The sequence below is a fragment of the Toxotes jaculatrix genome, chromosome 5, assembly GCF_017976425.1.
Source record: "Toxotes jaculatrix isolate fToxJac2 chromosome 5, fToxJac2.pri, whole genome shotgun sequence".
NCBI lineage: Eukaryota > Metazoa > Chordata > Actinopteri > Toxotidae > Toxotes > Toxotes jaculatrix.
This window is the reverse complement of record NC_054398.1, coordinates 6,881,942-6,904,060: the sequence shown is the minus strand read 5'-3', so window position 1 is coordinate 6,904,060 and position 22,119 is coordinate 6,881,942. Positions and strand designations below refer to the sequence as shown.

General features: G+C 41.1%; 1 protein-coding gene across 2 annotated transcripts in view; it reads right to left on the bottom strand.

The window, feature by feature from the left end:
- cdh13 (cadherin 13, H-cadherin (heart)) overlaps window positions 1-22,119 on the bottom strand; it is a 305,886-nt gene that overhangs the window by 45,404 nt on the left and 238,363 nt on the right. For both annotated transcript variants that reach the window (XM_041038356.1, XM_041038357.1), the window contains exons 10-11: window positions 7,161-7,343; window positions 6,814-7,067 (exon numbers count right to left, since the gene is read on the bottom strand). In XM_041038356.1, coding sequence (XP_040894290.1) covers window positions 6,814-7,067; window positions 7,161-7,343 — 437 coding nt within the window. The remainder of the gene's footprint in view (window positions 1-6,813; window positions 7,068-7,160; window positions 7,344-22,119) is intronic.

Here is a 22,119-nt window from a genome sequence, read left to right as displayed (position 1 = left end):
TTTGCTTCCCTGTTTCATCCCTTGTGCCTTGTAGTCTGCGCACAGTTAGTGCAGCAGCCAGCGTATTTAACTGGCCCAGGATATCTGGCTGGACACATTTGCAGCCAATCAAATCTTCATTAATGTCAGTCTACTATTACTGTTAAATTCTTGTGAAAGTCAGTTGGTGAATCACTACTCACTGCATTACATCCACCCCCGTTTACTCTCTTAGTATGTCTTGCTGTCATCTGTCGCTCGTGTCCTGCATCCTCTCTCTCTCTCTCTCTCTCTCTCTCTCTCATTCTCCCTGTGTTGGTTATCCTGAGCAGACAGCAACAATTTCAGGCTGATCTGAAGGTGATCACACTGACCTCTCTCAGGTCAGCCTCAGTAGCATTCGACACCTCTCTCCTTCACACACACACACACACACACACTGTCATTCTCACAGTCTGTCAGTCCCATCTGCCTCACACTCTCTCTTTCCTCATCTCTTCCCTTACCTCGGCTCCTCAAAGCTACCTGCCAGTTTTCATGCCTGACATTCCAGCTCCCCATCCCTCCTCTTTTAAGTCCCATCCCTTTTAACTTGAATATGACCAGAGTGAGAAGTGAAAGTAGACAGGTAGCTACTGAATAATGGATGACCCAACTGTTTGAGATTCCCTCTATTTTTAAAAGCGAGGAGAAGAAAACAACTTAACTGTATTTTGGAAGCGATGGAGAAGTCGTAGCTGAGTGGTGGCTGAGTCTGGAGACCTCTGAGCGTTGGCTAAACTAGGACAGATGGTGATATGTGACGAGGTACGCTTTCAGAAACATACTGGAAATGGTTTTAGTTTTATTGTTATTGCCAGTTTCATTCCCTTCAGTTTTTCTATCAAACTGTTTTTTCAAACTGCATTCCGTTTTATCTCTCTACAGCTTCTCCATGTGGTGGAAAAGCTTTGGAAACGTCTGTTTTCTTTTCTTTTTTTTTTTTTTTTGTCTGGTTTCAGTGGACAAAAGCAGCACATGTTTACTCTGATCACTTGGAAGAAAAAAAAAACACTCACCACACAAGAAAACAAATAAAAGAAAAGCTGAATTTTCTTGTCTCCCCAATGTAAGTGTCAGTGCTGCAGAGACATTATACACTGCTGCACAGTGTTCAGACTGTGGCTGTGAGTGCAGTTGAGGTTCTTTACTTTCTGCTGAGAACACAGTCTCCTTTTCCCATCAAGCATCAATTACTTCGGTGTAAATAGTTATTCGACAACTGATGAGAGTCCTGTTGCTGGAAATGAGGCCTAATTAAATCAGCCAAACTTTCTTAATGACACTTCAAATTATTTGCTCCTCTCTTCACAGTCTCCTGGATTGGCACAGGAGCAGCATCAAGAGTGAAGTTTAAGAAAGGATTTGAAGAGTATCAGAGTAAACTTTCCGACGAAAATTTCCTCCAAATTTCAGGGTACAAATCTACCCTGAAGTGCAATACATTTTCTCAATGTCAAGTGCCCACGCACCGAGCAAAACACTTCCGTAGTCGGGAGGTTTAGCAGAGACAAACTTCTGTCAAAAACAAGTCCAACTTTCTCCCGTCTCCCGTCCACACTGGCACTGTCTGTCTGCTTTCGTCCTCAGCACTCTCATACAACCACTCTGCTCGACTAAAGCCCTAAACCGGTAAAGAGGGCTAGAAAACTTCTTCAGCAGAAACATGAGTCAAATCCCCCCAGAGCCTAATAGTTTGGCCTAAATACTGAACGGGATTAAAACGACTCATATTTGCTTTAATTATGTAACTTGTCCGTTTATGAGGGAGAACAGGAGCCGGGACTGTTTAGGGTCAGTTTGAGGGGAAGAGCTGCTCACAGTGAAGCACAAGAAAGGGCAAATTGCTCTGTTTTTGTTTTTAATTATTCTTTTCACCAAAAACATAACTCTTTGCCCTGAGCACTGTTTTAATTAATGCTATTTAACATTTAAAAAAGAAACTCTTTTAATAATTGCATCATGTGATTCATGTGAACAGTAGATGTTGTGTGGAACGCTTCTTTTATCATTAGGATTTAATTACATCTCCTCCAGAGGATCTTTCCCTTCACATCGTCAACATTATGAAAGGAAAGAAGAAAAGTGATGAGATCATTAACGACTGCGAGGCCGTTTGGGGCTCATCAGAGTCTAGGCTACTTCAAAGTGTTTGTGGTCAAAGTGTAACAGATTTCATTTATTTATTTGCTGAAATGTTATCCCCTTGCAGGCAAAGAACCTGTTTCTTAAAAACATTAAGAAAAAAAATGCTAAAGGAAAGCTGTCTAATAACCTGGATAATGAGATAGCCCTGGCTAACCCTGCTTGGTTCTGCTTGGCTGTGGGCCAGAAACCAGGCTAATGAGAACCCTTCACAGCACAGCCTGTTCCTTCTTACGGCAGCTTTTTGAAGCCTATTCCAGCAGTCTCCAACTTCAAATAGAATCAATTACTGTCGTAATTTGAGTGATTAGACCTCTAATTAACATTTCCATGAATGTTCACGGAGGTGGTGAGTCGTCTTGAGGCCTGATCTTAATTCTGTCATTGTGTGTAAAACATGTATGAGGACTGACATTGCAGTGAGTAATATCTCATCAGGTGATTTGTAGTGAAATCTTTACTGTCTATAGTGTTTATGGACAGTGTCACAATGACTCCTACTGCCTTTTGCTATGCTGTACCTGGCCTCTAGGTGTCCTCAGTAAGCTTCACCTGACTGCTGCTGTAAATCCCCACCTGCGAGTACACCTGTGTGAGTAGTGATTCAGTATGCTGAGACAAAGTTATTCGGGGTCGGGGGGCGAGAGTCAGGGTACACCCTGCACAGGTTGCCAGTTTATCACAGTGTTGACATATAGAGACAAACAACCATTCACGCTCATATTCACACCTATGGACAATTTAGTAGCTGAGAAAAAAATGGAGATGTCAGTCAAGCACAGTCTGCACACCCTTACACAGTATAGAGAGGAGGTCTAATCAGTTAAATAAGTGAAAACACCAGAGGGGGTGAACCACAAGTGTGGAGGGCTTTTAAAGCTAGCGTGTCCTGAGCGGGTTTGGTGTATGTAGTCTGCTCACACTGGGAAAGTCACAAAATGTGACAAAGTGACTAAAAAAGTATGTTAAAAAAAAAGTCAGTATGCATCGTAAAAAATGCTTGATTTTTGACAGACACTTTTCTCCCGCACTGCAATGCACATCTGAAGTGATGGAGCTGCTCACAGCAGGAAAACATTAAAACTGATTGTGGATGGTGGAGAAACAGCTTTAGAAATTTGTCAGCAAATAAAAAAATGTCTATGAAATCTTTGGAGAAACATTTTGCTGTCTGTTTGTGATGTTTAATTGGCAGTGACATTTCAAAGTTTGATTGACATCCATTTATACATGTATTGTATCTTTTCCTGTTAATGTAAAACAGTTACGCATGTCGTAACTTGTCGTAAAGAGTACTACCTGCAAAAAATTACAATCAGTATATAGTATATACTTTGTACTACTATGCAGTATGGAACACAGCAAGTGTCTCTAAGTCTGTGTAGGTGGAGACTTGAGTTTCCTTTTACTGAGTTTAATCAGCTCAGCTGGTGATGAGGGACAAATGATTTTTCTGCAGAATATACGATGAACCGCCTCCTGTAATTTGGTGCAGTCTAAAATGCCACCTGCAGTTATGAATTTAGTTAAAGCAGCATGGCAAATATTTCATTCCCCACTGGAATTTTAATCCTGTCTGAGTGGGACCCAAGTCTGCTTTTGGGTCGAGCTGCTGTCCACAAATGTCACACATGGAAGATTTGCACAGGTTTAAGAACATGGATGGCTGCTGCAATTATTATAATTCACAGGAGGATCCTAGGTAACAATAGTCCTGTGCAAATAGGGGTTACCTGCCCGAAGTAATGCAAATGTTTCATAATTGAGTTGCTTAAACAAATTTAACAGCTGGCTACTTCATGTCCCCGTGTTTTTCCACATGCTGTTTCTTAACAAAAAGTGAACAGACCAGACTGTTATGGAAGATATAAACTAGCCATGTGTGAGTCACTTTATGTGCGTTATTCTTCCCAGTGTTAACAAAGTGGCCCTTAGGTTCATGGTTAAAGGATCAAGTTAGTTCTCACAGATATACACAAACAGCCAAGCATGTGTGTGTGTGTGTGTGTGTGTGTGTGTGTGTGTGTGTGTGTGTGTGTGTGTGTGTGTGTGTGTGTGTGTGTGTGTGTGTGTGTGTGTGTGTGTGTGTGTGTGTGTGTTGGACATTGAGTGCTACTGACTCTGACCAGAGAGTCAGACTGATTGTGTTCCATGTCAAATGCATTTGACGTACACATCCCAGGGGGCAGACACACTGACACACACATACACTTAGACACACCCCTACCTGCACAGTTATGCAGAGACAGGCAGGGGAGAAGAGAGGAAGGTAAACAGACCTCCTGTTTTTTTTTTTTGTCCATCTTATTCTGTGCACGCTACCTGTCTATTTCCAGCTCTCCAGCTGTCTGTCTTTCACGACATCCTCAACCCGTCTACAGGTCACAGTTATGACACTTCAAAGTCACTGTTACTGGCAAAATGTCACCGGATGAAATGACAACAAACGCAGAGGCCATGAAATAAATACAGAAATGTATGCTGAAGATGAGAAGAGCAGAGCAGGGATAAAGTTAGAAAGATGCAGGAAGATGCAACATAGATGTCAAAAAACACAGACCCCTCTGTGGCTACAAATAGATGAAACATCACTAAAATCTTTAGAGAACGCTTTAAAGTGATCAATACAGCTTCAGAATCAAGCCGGGTGAGTCATATAGAAAATGATGCATCAGTAGGAAATTTTTCAGAGTGCTATTCAGAAGCAGTGGATGTGGAGAATGGGTCACAGAAGGACAGGCAGATAAGATGCAGTCAAGAGTGAATGCAGAGTGCAGAGAAAGAGAATAAAACTGTTTTCTACCTCATACTGAGTTTTTGGTAAAAAAAAAAAAAAAAAAAAAACCTCTTTGGCTGACGTTCCCCTCACTCCTGGATATTCTCAGTGTTAGCATAAAAAGAGGCTGGTTGGCTTTACATTTTATGTCTCCTGTCTATACATTTCTACTTTAAGTGATGTCAGTTGACTCTTCCAGTGATATTTTGACCGTGCTTGCAGTTTGGCTGTATGGACGGCAGTACTAGTTGGTCCACGCCATCAAATCAAACACCTGGTAAGATACCTCCAAAACTAATGACTTTATGTTTAGTGTATAATTAGCAAATGTTAGCATGCTAACACGCTAAACTAAGATGGTTGACTTTGATATATGCTTTCATTGTTCGGTTTTGTTTTCTAGATTTTCTTCCATTTCTATTTGCTTTTCATGTACATACTTTGTTTTAGATTTCAAATCAAATGTGACTAACTGTCAAGGTGAAATAAATGAAGGCAAAGACCAACAAACTTTAAACGACCACATGGAACTACTGGGTATAGATTTAAAATCAGCTTCGGGGCCTGAGATAGGTGACCCACAGTGTTTAATAGAGCATGTTTCTTTAACCTCCTTATAAAAAACCCCATAAAAAAAACAAAAGCTGCCCTATCGTTCAAGTATTCAAGTAGCATGTTATTTAAGACCAATAAATGCTCTGAGACATTTTCAAATTTATATGATCATGTGACCTGACTTGTGACCTCAGAGCTCCACTCATTAAAGCTTTATGGGAACAGGTCTTGACTCCTACACAACATTCAGAGGAACAGCTCCATGTTATGTAGCATTTGATACTGACACAGTGACTACATTTTACAGCACATAAAGCAGCATCAATAATTTGAGCAGTAAAGTCACGATCTGGTGGGTTTTATTTCCCTGAGTCATTATTATCCCCCTATGTGTTTATTTAACACTATTTTTACATGATATATAACACCAAGGGTGCAGAAAAAGAGCAATCTAAATTGAGCATAAATTAGGCCTGAAAGCCAATAAATGCAATGATGAGTTTTCCATCTTGTAAAAGGAAGTGAAGCACACGCTATGGAGCTCCCTCTGGCAGCAAGAGGAATAATTTTTATTGTAGGACATAATGAAACTAATAGCCTTCCTGTTATGATGATGGTAATATTTGAGAGAGGGCTTTTTCTGTAACAGAGTTAAAGTTAATGAGCTGCCCCATTCTGACATTTCAGCTGACTGAGGTGAACGGTTTGACCTGTGTCAGTAAATTGCACATTGTCTGGGCAACATTTTTCATCTGTTTACACAGCACAGACAGATAAAGTAGCCTAACAGACAAAGGAAACACTGGAGATGAGGAATGCAGGAATGGAATCAGGATAAGGAGATAAAAAGATGAAGTGATGAGGGCTCAGAAACACACAAGAGGTGAGAACAGACAGATTAAGACGCCAGGACAGCAGGAAAATGATGAGCTGGCAAGGTAAAACTGAGGTTCTTCAATACTCTGTACTCTTCAATACATGTCACATCACCTTGTTAGCATCATCTGACAGTGAAGATAATACAAACATTGCCGACATAACGTGACTGCCTTTATATAAAAGAAAAATGTGAAAGTGCTGCTCAAAGAGTCCCATTTGCAAATGACAGTTGATAATGCTGCTCAACTGAACAGAGAGAAACTGAATGAAAATCAGAAAGCTCATTACTGACAATACTGAGCGGCGGGCTACAGCAGATGACGTTCAATCACACAACACAAACGAGCTCTCTCCCATGCTTTCTCTCATCTCATTTACTTATACACAAGACAAGCACAATTCTGCAGCTCGATTTCAATTAGTCTCACTTCGACTCTTACCTGACGCTCTGTATCTGTAATATATCTGGATCTGTGGCATTGAGTGAAGCCACAAAGCTGCCCACAGGGATGTTTTCCATCCTGGTCACTGTCAGGGGGTCTGGGAAGAAGACAGGACCCTCGTTGACATCTAGGACTGTGACATGGACGGTGGCTGTGGAGCTGGGGCCGTAGCCAACATCAGGAACCAGCGGATCCTCGTTTTCTACTTTGATGAGAAGCGTGTGGAACGCTGTGGCCTCGTAGTCCAGAGGCTGAATGAGGAAAATGATCGGAAAAGTACTTTAAGTGTGATTATGTTATCTAGTGCAATATATAAATGCATTTGGACATCTCATATACTTTACCTTGACAACTGACAGCATTCCCTCATTATTGTCTGGGTTGGTTTGGATCTCAAAGCTCTGTGTGGGATCTCCGTTAATTATAGAGTAGATAGCTCTCCACGCCTCCGTGGCTGGATCATCTCTGTCGTCTACTGTGAGGTTGACCACGACCCCTGTCGCCCCCTCGTTCACAGATGCTTCAAACTGTTTGAGGAGACAGACGGATATAAAATACCATTAGTGAGAAAGTACACCTGAGGATACCTGAATCTAGAGACTGTGACAGAAGAAATCAGAATGGACCCGGACAGAGAGGACGGTACAGATGAAGACTTTCTATTAGGAGCTGATTTAGTTAGGTCTAAAGGTGTGTTCAGACTGAATGTGAAGTGAATTTTAGAGGTAGCAAGACTGCATAATAAGTCAATAGAGGGATATGAGAACAGAATAGAGGTGAACATGTACAAATTTGATTTTAGGTGGTGAGAATTAAGGCATTGGTGCCTGTCTGTCTGAGTTGATTGATTCCACCTTTTTCCACAGATGATCAACTGCACCTCATGAATACAGAGACAAGTTGAAAAAGCGGAGAACTGGAAAAAAGTAGGAGTTTTTGACCACTTCACTAATACTTTGGAGCAATGTTTTTATGAGTGGGTGCCAATTTTCTTAGCATTATGAACAGGCATGAGAATGGGGCCAGTGCGATGTATTGTATATCCCTGCCGGCGGTTTCTTGCTGTTCCACTGGTGGCAGTAATATGCAAAGTGAAGAAATACACCTACAAAGACTACAAGCGAGCAAAAAAACAAAAAAAAAACAAAAATGGCTTTCCAAATGTTTTATGAGGAAGGAAATACACAACATGTTTGTTAGAACTCAAGGATACAAACAGTTCTGCATCTGTAAAATATTCTGAATATCACTTTTATGCAGACGATACAATTCTATATACAGCTGCTTCAGAGGTCCTCTGTAATATCCAATACTGACCATCAAAAAAAAAAAAAAAGAAACCAATTAAACCAGAAGTCATATATAGTCACATATTTATACACATGTACAGCTTCACATGTGCTTCACCTCAAAGTGCCACATGATCTGTCACATGGTGTCAGTACGAATACACCTGATCTAAAACGCCCCTGAGTCTGCAACACCACAAAGCAAGCAACAAGAGGACCAAGGTCAGAGAGAGAGCTGTGGAGAAGTAAAGATCAGGGTTGAGTTATAAAAAAATATATATCCCAAACTCTGAACATCCCATGGAGCACCATTAAATCCAGAGCAACAAAAAGGAAAGGATATGGCACCACTACAAACCTGTCAAGAGAAGGCTGCCCACCAAAACTCACAGACCGGGCAAGGGGGCATTAAGCAGAGATTCAACAAAGACAGCAAAGATAACACTGAAGGAGCTGCAAAGATCCACAGCAGAGAAGGGAGTATCCATAGGACCACTTTAGGCAGTACGCTCAACAGAACAGGGCTTTATGGAAGAATGGCCAAAAAAGCAATTGCTCAATGAAAAAAAAAAAACTAAGAAAACATGTTTGGAGTTTGCCAAGCAGCTAGCGGCAGACTCCCCAAACACACAGAAGGTTCTGGTTAGATGAGGCTAAAACTGAACTTTTTGGCTATCATGGGAAACACTATGTGTGGCTTAAACTTAACACTTCCCACTCCCCAAGAACAACATTCCCATAATGAAGCATGGTGGTGGCAGTATTATGCTGGGAGGATGCTTTTAACTGGCATGGACTGGAAAAACTGGTTTGGACTGAAGGGAAGATGTTTGTTGTTGTTTGTGACATTTTTGGGTTTAATTGCCAAAGGACCACCCTGTATAAATGAAGGTTGAGTTAATGAACACTCAGAAACTACAGCTAAGAAGAGGGAAGAGACTGCTGGAAAGAAAGACAGACACAAACAAACAAACTATGCATGTAAAGAAATGGAACAGTTAACAGACTGCTGAGTCAGATTTTCTGCAGTCAAATCCAAGAAAAGACATGAATTCACAGGACTATAAACAGTTGAATGCATGGGCAAACAGCACACATGAAAAAATAAACACTATTCGGTGTCTATTCCTCACAGTGCATCTCATTTATTTTTCAGAGTTAATCACTCCCCACCTCTGCTCATTGTCGTCAGCAGACCTCAATCTGATTCCTATCGATGAATTCTGCCGGCAAGGCTCCCACTAAAGACTACATTGTGAACAGGGGCAGACTTGCAGAAGCTCCGACAGGCCGAAGTAATTTTGTGAGTGTATGTGTGTTTGTGTCAGGACCATTATGGTGTCAGAGCTTACAGTGTAATCTTTCAGACACAGAACACTCTGTTTAAGGATAGCGCTGGTCCAGCCTAGATTACTGCGTCTCCTGTCAGCCCACGGTATTGTTGTTTCACAGATTACCCTCTTACCACCTTACACTGCTTGGCTCCATGCATTTATCTGAAGAGAGACAAACATTGATTTCTTCTCTTTCCTTTCTTTTCTCCCTTTTTTATTCATCCAAAGCTTGTTTAAAAAAAAAAACACTTTGAGCCTTTCGCAGTCGTTTAAGGCACAGAGTATAGAAACAGAGTTCTTTAAAGAAAGGGGTTATGTTTGTACCCAAACGGGCATTGTGTATCCTTTTGTCAAGCTTGCGGCAGTCTGGCACAAAAGCATCGTGAAAATTAGGAGGCTGTTGGAAACATCAAAAAAGTCTGGTGCTCATTTTTTTAAACAAGTGGGATGCCCTGGAGTTTAAATTTGAACAGTGATGGCATTAGCTTTAGCGAAGAACCTTCAAGGTATGAAAGCCATTTTACAAATATTACCCTGTGCGCCCCCACTGCAGAAACTCAAGAACACAAGCACTGTGATCAGAAACAAATGCACAAATTAGCATTCCCATGCTCATCACCCTCTTCTGGACTTTAAACTGCTGATAAGACACACTCAAATAAAACACCTGCAAGCTCTCTCTCTCTCTCTCTCACACACACACACACACACAGACACACACACACACACAGACACACACACACACACACACAAATACAGTACAGTCACACAGACAACAGCCGGTCAGATTGGGTTTAATCATGTGGGGCAGTCATGCGGTTGGAGGAAATGCTGTATTCTGTGTGATGTGGCCACTGGGCCCCTGCCCTGCCGCTGATAAGGCCCCAATTCCACCTGGAGCACAAAGCAACCAGTCACCTGAAAGACTAGAGGGAAATGACTAACTACGAGGCAGAGCTCCTGGCCTGAAATGACTTAAACACATTAAAAGAGAGAGAGAGGAGACATGGTGAAAGAGCGAGAAAAAAGGGTCTGCCTTAAAGTTTGCTTTTATCCGTGTGTGTGTGTGTGTGTGTGTCTCAGAATAAGATGACCACATGGCCAGGGCAGTGCAGGCCAAGAGCCAAAAAAAGGCGCGCACGCACACACACACATACAATGCAGACTGCAAGCTTAAGTAGTGAACCCACAGTAATAAGCATATTCTACAAACACACAGTACCGTGAGTATGGTGGGTGGGTGGGTGGGTGGATGGATGGATGGATAGAGTTGCAGTGGCCATAAATCAAAGAGCTCTACACTTCAAAAATTTAACATTCCGAGGAGTAAAACCACAGTGTGGCATTGATTTTCTGTTTCCCGTCTCCTTTTGTGCCTAACTTTTTCAATAATCTGTCCCATAAATCTTCAGCGTAATGTCATGCTGCCAAAGGATAATTGGGTGATAGTCATTTGAGTCACAACAACTTAAGAAGATAAATAAATGGACAATGTCAAGGTTCAGCTGACAGTTTCATCACTGTAAGTTTTATTTGTACAATTCAATATTGATGATTGTGATGCTGGTTGTATTTGCTTGTCATGACAGTAAGTAACACTAATGTAATGTCATCTGTGGACTTTTCATGTGAACATGCTGTAGATAACACAATGCTAGTTGCTAATACCAATATAAACTTATATCTATAACAAATATCTATAAATACATGAAACTTGTTTGGTTTACTTTATATCAAAGGTACATTGTTGTTATGAGGTAATGCAGCACAATGTTCTCATCTCATCTCAATCTCCACTTAATGTAACATTCACAAAAAAAAAATAGATGCTGACTTGATGATCAGTGTGATGGATCAGATAAACCAATATTTTTCTGATTGATTTTCATACCATCCAGATCTGATTGGAAACCAGTGTCTGTCTGATACATCAGGAAAAATGCATCCTGAATCTAAAACTAAACATTAAAAATGGTCAGAAAACTTGTAAGATAATAATAATTAGAATGAGTATGTGACCTGTAGTTAAAAGCAAATGCTTGACATTGGAATGGACCTTTAAATGAGCATGGTCCTTAATTAAATCATTTGTCACTTCATTGGATAAATAGTTAAGGTTGTAAATGATGCAGCCAATGTCAGAGTTTGTCCACTCATGCCTCATTTAAAAGGAATAACTCCCAGGGGCTGGTTGCTGACTGTGTGAACACATCCTGTAATGAGGGCAGCAAGTTTCCACTGATACAAGATACGTTTTAATGAGAAACAAATAAACAAACCCAAAAACTAAATTTACCAGGAATTTGATGTGATTATTGTACAGTTATTGTAACTAACTAACAGATGCACCATGGAATACTCAAATTGTCTAAGTAATTTCTAGTCTTTACTGAAAAAAGTTTATTACCTGTAGTTAGTGCCATTACACTCTAGGACACATGACAGCGTACTAAAGTACAAGGTTCCTCCTGCTGGCTAATGAAAGAGGCTTGTAGGTTTAGCATGGTCAGAGATGGGCACACTTTGATACACTTTTGGTCATTCGATGGATATGGCTCTAGGGATGGTAATGTCGGTCTGTCAACTGATCAGTCAGTCTACCTCTCTGGATCAAACTGAAATATATTGACATAAGATCTAGTAGAAACTTTCATGGTATCCGGAGAATGGAGCCTTATAACTTCCCGACCCCCCCTGAGGCAGGAGGCTTTAGAAACAATAAGAGCACAGCCTGCTACCTACAAAACAGCTTCTTGATTTCTGAAAATATAATATAATGCCACATTATGTTGGCTATCCCAATACTATCAACAAGCTTCAGTGTCCCTCTCTTCAGACAGATGGGGGTGCCTAATATTCTGGCAAAAGCCCCAAGAAAGACATGTGAAGCTTTGGAAGAATATACACATCTGTCAGCTTTACTGAGTAACACTAAATGTGCTGTGGCTCATTAATGCTGCTATGAAAATTGCCTCTTTTTTCTCATACAGTTTTTTTAATTTGTCTTTCAGTGCCAGCTGGCATTGTTTGCCTGTTACAAACCAGCGACCCAGACCTTTTTCTTCTAGTCTGACTGTTGTGTGCACAGCTATGGCCTTAATATACATGGATAGAGACTTTCCTAAGAAAAAAAAAAGATGAAAGAAAGAAAATGAAGCAGTGAGTCGAAGATAAAAATGAGTCAGAGTTAAGAAAAAGTATAAAAGTGATTGTTCTGAGTGTGATACTGGCTGCTATATACTAACAAATTCATCTGTCTGACTTTTCCATTTCTCTCTCACTGACACACACAAATAAACACATGCACGCACTTACAGTCAAGTAAACACACATATGCTCACCATATTCTTATAGATAGTACACAACACCACACACACACACACACACGCAAACACACAAATGGAGATGAATGGGGATCAACTTATTTTATTCCTGGATGTCTGTCAGAATGTGTTATGAATACAGATGGCAGCTGGGGCTGCAGTGACAGGCAGCCAGACAGACAGCTGAGCAGCTGTTCATTTGTCCTAATGGAAACTACTTTGTGACACGTCCCTGCTGCCCCAAAGATTTTCTCTGACAGGGAACACACACACCCGCGGTCCATCACATTAAACCTCCTAAGACAAGACTATTTTGCCTCCAAGTAGCTCCGTTGCCACATCGCAGCAGGGAGGCGCTGCAACAGAGCCATTTGAAGTTTGTCTTACTGGGCGTGTTTGGCTACTTTCTAATTATCTCTTTCTGAGTAGATTTATCACTTTTTCTAACTGCCTAAACATTTTGGATCTTCCCAAGACAGTTCTTAGAAAGCAGAAAGTGGATAAATCCTATCACACTATCTAGAAGAGAAATGACATACACAAATTAAATGGCACTTTAAATGTAACGTCTCATAAAATGCTTAAAGGTCTCAAAACTCTGACTGATGGAGACATGCACTAATTCTGCATTTCTAGGAACCTTTGTAATAAAATACTGAGGTTAGACCTCACAGAGGTAAAAGTCAAATTTAGAAAGAAACCCCAGTGAGTTAAACGTGAGTCATGTACATTTTCAAGCAGGCACTTGTCTTTGCTTTATCTGCTTTCAAAAGGAGCTTAACTCTCTGCAGAACGAGATGTAGACAGACAAAAATCTGTATGAAAAAAAAGCCACCATCTTCATTGTACCAGCATGAAGCTGAAATAAAACCAAGTGCACATGATCACTCATCTTCCCACACAGTCCTATACAGACACTGTGTATAGGATTGTGTCCTATCGGTATCGCTCTGTCTAACCTGCCACTCGCTTTTTACCCTCCCCCCTAGCTTTAATCCTGAATACAGTGCGTATGCCTGCAGCGTTAATGAGCTTACCTGTGTCTTTATTAAATTTGAACAGCTTCTGCTCAGGCTGCTTCCAAAGATAGATTTTCGATGAATTTGACATTCAGCAAATCCGCTTTTCTACAGGGCATTCACAAAGTGTTCAGACCCCTTCACTTTCTTTCATATTTTTTTCATATTTCCATTTTTTTTCATGTTTAAATTCATTTTCCCCTCATCAGTCTACACTCAACACCCCCAATGAGAGAGCAAGAACAGAGTTTTAGAAACTTTTGCAAATCTATTAAAAAGAAAAAATTGAAATATCAATATATCAATTAATAAAATATCAATAAGTATTCAGACCCTCTGCTAAAATCAAGCCATGAGGTCGAAGGAACTGCCTGCAGAGCCCAGAGACAGGATTTGTGTCGAGGCACGTGTCTGGGGAAGGTTACGAAAAAAATTTATGCTGCACTGAAGGTTTCCAAGAGCACAGTGGCAGCCATAATTCTTAAACAGAAGAAGTTTGGAACAACCAGGACTCTTCCTAGAGCTGGCTGCCCGGCCAAACCGAGGAGTCATGGGGGGGAGGGCCTTGACAAGGGATGTGATCAAGAACCTGATGGTCAATCTGGCTGAGCTCCCTGTGTGGAGGAACTTTCAGAAGGACAACGTTCACTGCAGCACTCCACCAAACGGAGCTTTATGGCAGAGTGGCCACTCTCCTCGGTGAAAGACACATAAAAGCCTGTTTGCAAAAATCTGACTGTGAGAAACAAGATTCTCTGGTCTGATGAAACCAACACTGAACTGTTTGGCCGAGATTCTAAGCTGCATGTCAGGAGGAAACCAGGCATCTTTCAACACCTGTCCAGTACCATCCCAATGGTGAAGCATGGCAGTGGCAGCATCATGCTATGGGGGTGTTTTTCTTGGACAGGGAGACTGGTCAGAGCAAAGCTCAAAAAAGCAAAGTACAGGGATATCCTTAATGAAAACAGCTGCCAATTAACAGTCCCCATCCAACCTGACAGAGCTTGAGAGGATCTGCAGAGAGGAATGGCAGAAAATCCCCAAATCCAGGAGTTTGTTGTGTCATTCCCAAGAAGACTAAAAGCTGTAACTGCTGCCAAAGGTGCTTCGACTAATCACTGAGTAAAGGCTCTGAATACGTATGTCAATGTGATATTTCAGTTCTTGCTTTATAATAAATTTCTGACTGTCCATATTTGACCACTACCACAGAACTGCTAAACCACTCACCATGAACAGCTCAGGGGAGAAAGAGCTTCTTTCTAATTTCTCTCCCTTTTTTTTAACTTGCACAGTTGGTTTGAAACACACAGCAAGAAATATGTCACGGTCAACTGTCCACTTAACATCTCAGTGTACCTCTTGGACTATTTTATTTAAACCGTTAGCCTTAATATTTCATACAGAAGACAATTCATATATTATATCATGAACTTATCAAGTGAAGAAGTGGACTGTAACAAAAGGGGGACGTTTCTTCCTATGCATAAGAAATTTCCCACTTTCACAGAAAAGTTAACTGTGATCATTGTTTGAACTGTACATTAATTAACCTTTTAAAATACACCCTGACAAAATGTTCCACCCATGGGACACACTGCCCTTGGTAGACCTACTTTAGGTGTGTTTTAGTCTGTACTGGACTCAGTCTTTACACAATGTTGCCAAATTATACATGGTTTGAAAGCTCTCAGTTTCCTGAATCTATGTGTGCAAAACTTTTTAGGATTTGCAGAACACTGCAACAGCTGCTGACACAGAATTGACAGACCAGGGTTATGACTGCAATCAAAAGGATTGAAGAAGAGTAAACTTTTTATTTTGGGTACATCATTTTTTGGGGCTGGGATGACTGATAACAGGTTAACTATTGATCTACTGGTCTTTTTTCACAGGAGATACTTTTCACTTGTCATCGTAGGAAAAGCACAGCTTCTGTATTCAAGTGTCCCAGCAAGCCATGTCAGTGTGACAGTGAGCCAGCATGCAGCACACCAGGGTCTGAGAACAAAGCATCTGAATGGATTTCAGTCGTCATTCTTTTCATTATTTACACATGTGCTTTTTCTACTGTGACACATTTTCCTTGAAGACGTTTCTGCTGACATTTTCTTTTGTTTTCTTTTCTTCTTTATCTAGTCATTTTTGGCATCTGGCACACAAGAAAACGGTGCATTACTACAACCACCTGACCTCATATACTGTATGTCTGACTACCTGTTTTTAATGTCACCCCTAACTATTATAATTTCATTGGATAACATAATAATAGCAGAAATAATGATATAATTATAATACTTATAATAATTATAGCTTACTGTCCCATGTTTCACTGTACAGTAGCCAGGTAAGGGAAGAAGAACCTGACTCTCTGTGGTGTTTTTTCTCTTTAATTTTCAATGTCCACTTTCCTGGCACTGTGGTCTGTCACTGCCAGCTACATTGATGGCCAGGAGGCAGATATGTGCAATCTCCATGATGTACACAGCAGCGTTTCCTCACCTGCTAGTTGGGAAGCTTCACCAGGTGGGTGAGATGCCACAAGCAGCCAATAGAAACGGCGACTGCAGCAACAAGGACGTGATCCCTAGCTGGCCTCCCACCCACATATATAGCAACAGACAACTGTGTATGAGTTTTTGACTAACAAAATAAAAGCCCCACTAAAAGCCACACTACTGATCTACATATGATGGGATCTAGAATCGGAATTTACTTGACCAATAATGTATGAGATTTTTTTTTTTTTTAATGTAAGGACAAAAACTATTGGTAAAACCCTGATTCTGCAACAAATGTTAATATCCAACATTTTTACAAAGTTGTAGGACTAAATAGGTGAAAACAACAAAAAGTTTTCTCTGGCTCACTGTGAGCTTGTGTGGAAAAGTTGGTCTTGAGATTTCTAACACATTAACATTCCTCCGAGAAACTTTACACTTGAGGGACAATATGACTTGCTATTTCAAGTGGTCTTTCACAATTATTTCTAGTGCTTCTTCAGTCTTTATCGAAGGAACTGTTGTGTCAAGAGGCATCACACTGTTCACATTTGAATAAAACTGCCTGCTAACACCCTTCATGGGTTACCTATTTTGTGCAGCATGGTAGCTTGATGTGAATGATAAAAAAGACTTCATACTGTATATACACACTTACCACATTATGAATGATGAAATAACTTAGCAAATGTAGAATGATGAGTTCAGAATATCTAATGAAATAGAGTCTGAAAATCTGATCAAGATTGTGCAATTTAAAATTTTTGCATCTATGCTCTGTGTCCACACATGAACACAAACACATACAATACACGTACAATTGTCCCTCTTAACGTGCATCTAACCTGACAGACAGTGCACAAATCCTTTTCTACCCCTTCCTCTTTGTGACAGAGATTTCTGGCCAACTATGCCACCGTATCGCCCGGCGTAAGCGCCATGTGTATCTCAGAGCTAGCGAAGCAATCATGCAAGGCCCGTACTAATCCGTGACACCCGTTAGCCATCCCCCACGACAGACCAGCAGTGACAGGGCCCTGCTGCCCTGTGCCTGGTGCTACACCCATCACCAGTAACGTCTTTATCAGTGGGACAGATGGATTGCAGGCAAACATATTCTCTTGGCCATCACAGAAGAGAAAGGTAAGGAAAATGAGAGAGGGAGGGAGGGGGATGCAGACAGAAAGACAGACAGACACGGAGAAAGACAGCAAAATTGAGTGCAAAAAAAATACAGAGACTGGCTGTCAGGGAGTTTGAGTGACAGGAGTGATAAGGTCCATCATGGTCTTGTTATGAGGAGCAGGGGGACATGGGCCCAGTCAGACATGCTGTGGAATTAGCAAAGTCAGAGAGGAGACGAGACGAGTAGAGCAAGTGCTGTGGAAGAGAATGAAGGGGAGATGAGGATAGTGGTGGAGAGAAGAAGAATGAAATAACAGAGAAGGCAAGAGACGTGAAGGGCAAAAGGTTTTTCGGTGTGAGACCAGACAAAGGCATGTCAGTGTCTGCTCAGACACCAGCAACAACTGGTGCAAAAGTGTAACAATATCCACAAAAGTTCCCCAGTACAATGTGAGCAAGACGGTGTAATATCAAATTCAACACAGCACAAAATCCCAGAGACAGTGCACCTAAAACTAAGAGTAAACACACTAAGATAATATAACCCCAGCTGCGATTGACAAGAAATTCATCAGGAGAAATATCCATCATCGTTGCAGGAGCATACATATCTGGCCTTTCAGACGACAGAACTACCAAGAGATTACATATCAGTTTTTTTTTTCTTGTTTCTCCATCTCATAAAAACAGGATTAGACCCCCACTATAAAAATTAATCAGGTCAGAGCCCAATCCAATACAGAAGCAAAAAGGAAAGGTAACAAAATGTAACACATTTCCCAGTAAGAAAGGATAACCTTAAACAATGGGAAATGAAACGGCAGCTTGGTATGAGGTTTAGTTAATTCTAACATCTTTTATGAAAGGTTTTAAAGATACATTTCAGTATCACATCAGTGATAATCAGTGCAGGTTGAACTGCAACATTTAACATCAACTAACTCTTCACTTAAAGCAGCTTTTCCCCTCATAAGAGGTCATTTAAATCTAAACTCAAGCTATTAAGCGATTTTTTGTTTCTCTTTTAGAAATCAGCACATTTGTTTCCTTATTGTTTGACCTGTGTAGCCTACTTATCTGGTCAAAGCTGTGATTACCAAAAAGACATTTATGTTTCGTTTTTTCGGCCATGATAGCACCCCCTACATGAGCGTTGTCCAGGTGGTGTCAGTTCTTGTTTCCAGGCACTAATAGCAACACTCCGCAGTATCACCTGAGTTCAAACAGTCACCAGTGCTGGCAATTTATGAACTTTCTTGCTAGACTTGGCAATTTTGAAGACTCCACTTTTTAGGAAAAAAAAAAAAAATTACCAAGCAACTTCTTGGTCAGACCTCAGTCTCTCTCCTTGGAAAAGAGTAACCAGTATTTCTCAGTGAAAGTACTCTCAAGTGGCTGTGGCTCTCTGGACTCTCTGGACTGTGTTCAGCGAGTGGAGGGGAGCAGCAGTGCATTCAGCTGACCAATCAACCAGGTGGACTGAGGCTTGAATGTGACATGAATGCGGAGACGTAACAAACAATCACTGATCCCAATTGTTCTTCTGGGGATCTCCTTCTTTGTTTGTTGTTCTAAATTATTTAACTTATGTGAGTTTCTTTTTTTGTCAAAATACAAGAGTTTACAAGAGTCAGTTAGACGGCTTCACAGTCTATACAACAACCTACATAATCAACTGCTGCCGGAGGCCTGAAGCCTCAGAACTGTGTCCTCCGAGGATGGCTCTACAGTACAAATAACTCCACATACTTGATAGCAATTTTCAAAATAACACAAAGAAAAGTAGAAACCAGTGCAAGAAGTGGTTCCAAACTTGATTTCTCCCTTTCTGTTTATGTTCGTCTATCACTACAGTAATAACCACTAATGACAGGTTATTTACTATAAAACAGTCGGGGGCTGAACATTTTTCCTTTTCAAAGCAGGAAACTGATCTTCACTGATTCTGTAACTCTTTAACATGACATATAACTTCAAAAACCTCAGAAACGCAGAAAGATAAATTAGAAATGAAAAGTAGAACAGGGTCCCTGCAGGCAGATCTGAGGATCCAGGCAGGTGCCGAGTGGTGGTCTGAAGCAAAGACTTCACAAGTTATGAATAGCTGTGTCTATGCATAGAGCTGCGGTAGGTAGGTCTGAGGAAAAACAAAGGCACCTGACATGGGCATTACAGTATGTTTGCTGAATTCAAACAAAACGTCAACTCATAAAACCCAGCTACAGTGGATTTAATGAATATTATCAGAACTCATCTCCTGAGCAATCATTTGCTTTCTTTTTTCTTCTCCTCTTCTTCTGTATCTTTCTACTCATCCCTTCATCCCTCTCTCTGTCTCTGTCGGCTCGAAATCTGCTCACAAGCTGGAAGAAGGGCTTTTAAAGCTTACATCTGGTTTGCAAGAGGTGGTGTCTTCAGAAAAGGACAACTCAAAAGAGTCAAAGAGTCTTCAGAGGGAAGGGGTCTTTGATATTTGGAAAGTTCTATGAACAGGCTTGAATATTTAGTTGAATAATTTATACGATGAAAGCTTGAGAGCTGCCGCTGACTCAGACTCAGCACACTCGCAAACACACTCACAAGATGATGGCGGTCATCTCAGAGGTCATAGATGATTCATCGGCAGGTTGGAAGCAGTCAGGGAGAGTGGAGGGTAGAGGATTTACACAAGGAGCTTAGCGCCTTCAAACACTTGTTTTTTAAAAGCTCCATTTCTCCACACCGTTAAACGGATCTCTTCCCAGTGAGAAATGAGAACATTAACTGGGACACGGACATGGTGCACTCTGCACGGCCCTGCCGAGCCCTCTGAGCTGTAACATTTCACATCTGAGCTGCGCTCCTTACAAGCTCCCCTGACACCCCAATGCATCATGGGAGGGCTGTAGGGGAGGTTTGGTCGGGGCAAAGCGTGATGTGTCTCAAAATCTGACAACAGCTGCGAGCGTTTCCATTAAAAACCACACAACTCAATGTTACAACTGCACCTTCCGGTGCAAGGAGGGTCTTTTTTTTTTTTCCCCAGGACCACATTCTCTTTGCCTGTTTTCACACCTCCAGAGGTGAGAAGGAGGGATGAAGAGGGAAAAGAAAACAGCCATAGTAGCAGCTTTTGATAAATTCATCATGAGGTGGCACAAACAGGCAATACGTGCGATTTATTGTGTGTTATTTTCAGGGTTTTTTTTTTCATACACGTACATTTTATTTTATAGTGTGACTGGCAGGCACCGGTTTAGTCTGTTAGCTTTTCACTAATGCCCTAAGGCACTGCTGACTAAACAAACCATCACTGAACCACAAACACGTCTACTCCCACTCCTGCTCACTGATTCCCTTATCTCGCCTCTGCACCCTTGTCGCCCAGTTGCAATGATGTGTTCTTACATGTCACATATGTTCTTTGCACACACATGCTAACCCTGTGATCTGTGCTGGACTTCTCCTGAGCTTCGCCTTTAGCGGACAAGGACAGACATATTTTTTCATATGAGAAAGCTAAAGGTCACACTGAGTTAGATATGTCCTTGAGTTGGTGAAAGCACATGTACATGAAATGCTTGGGCAGGGGCGTGTGTGGGGGGCAACTGATGATGGTGAAGGTGACTCGTCTCTACAAAAGGTTGGTTGTGTGACAATGCGACTGTGCAGTGACGTTTGCTGAAGGGTCGAGTAACGAGTCCATCTGTCAAGCAGTCCCAAAAGGTAAAAGGTTTTACTCCACATGGCTGTTTGCTACAGTTTGTAGCCTAAAGTTTGATGCAGTGCTGTGCATTCACTTTTTTTTTTGCACATAGCACTGGTGCTACAGGGCTAAAAAAACGTCAGGTGCCATCTAAAAAAGAAAAAGAACAAAAATGTAACACAGCATAACAGACGTGTAAAATAATGGTCCCCAACCAAGGGGTCGAGCTCCAGATTAAAAAATGAAACTACAAAACAAGACAATGGTCATTTTCTGTGTTTCTGGACAGTGTGAAATATGGCATGGAACGAGAAGGATCAGCCACAGTGAGCTGTTAGATGAAGAACTGCAGGCAACAAGCTGCACACCTCCAGCTTCTCAGCCAGGTAAACAATTCTTTTCACCGTGCCCGACTGTTCGCAGACTAAAATCAGACCACGGTTGTTTCCAGAATAATGGAAAAAGGCCAATTTCTGACTTCTTTACTAAATCAACAATTGTTTGCTCTGCTGCCCCCAGAATTCTGTAACCTGTAATATTAAACCGCATTTGATGTTAGCACGAGTAACTGTAGGTGTCGCCAAATCAATCAGGACTGACATCTTCAAGATTGCCACTTTAAGCTACTGTAATATAATCGTGCATGCTCAGGTGTTTTAACAACATTCTGTCCTTATTTTCAGGCCTTTATTACTCCCTGATATTATTGGAATACAGGCTGTTATCTGAGAACATACAGTTATTGTCACATCTTATTGTGCTTGACGTCTTGTTTGTTGTCTGTAATTTCATTTTTAACTGTGCTGCCAGGGACCTGAGAGTGTCCACAATCTGAACAAACCCCCCAAAAAATCTGCTAGTCATAATGTCATGTTCTCTACTAAATCATTTATAAAGCAAATTAAAGTAGAAGTGACATTTTTGGCTAAAAAATCTTCACAGGGTTCATCACGTCTCAATACTTTTTCTAATTAGCGAGACAATATGTCCTTAACCAGATGACCTTGCTTTAAACTTGCTATTG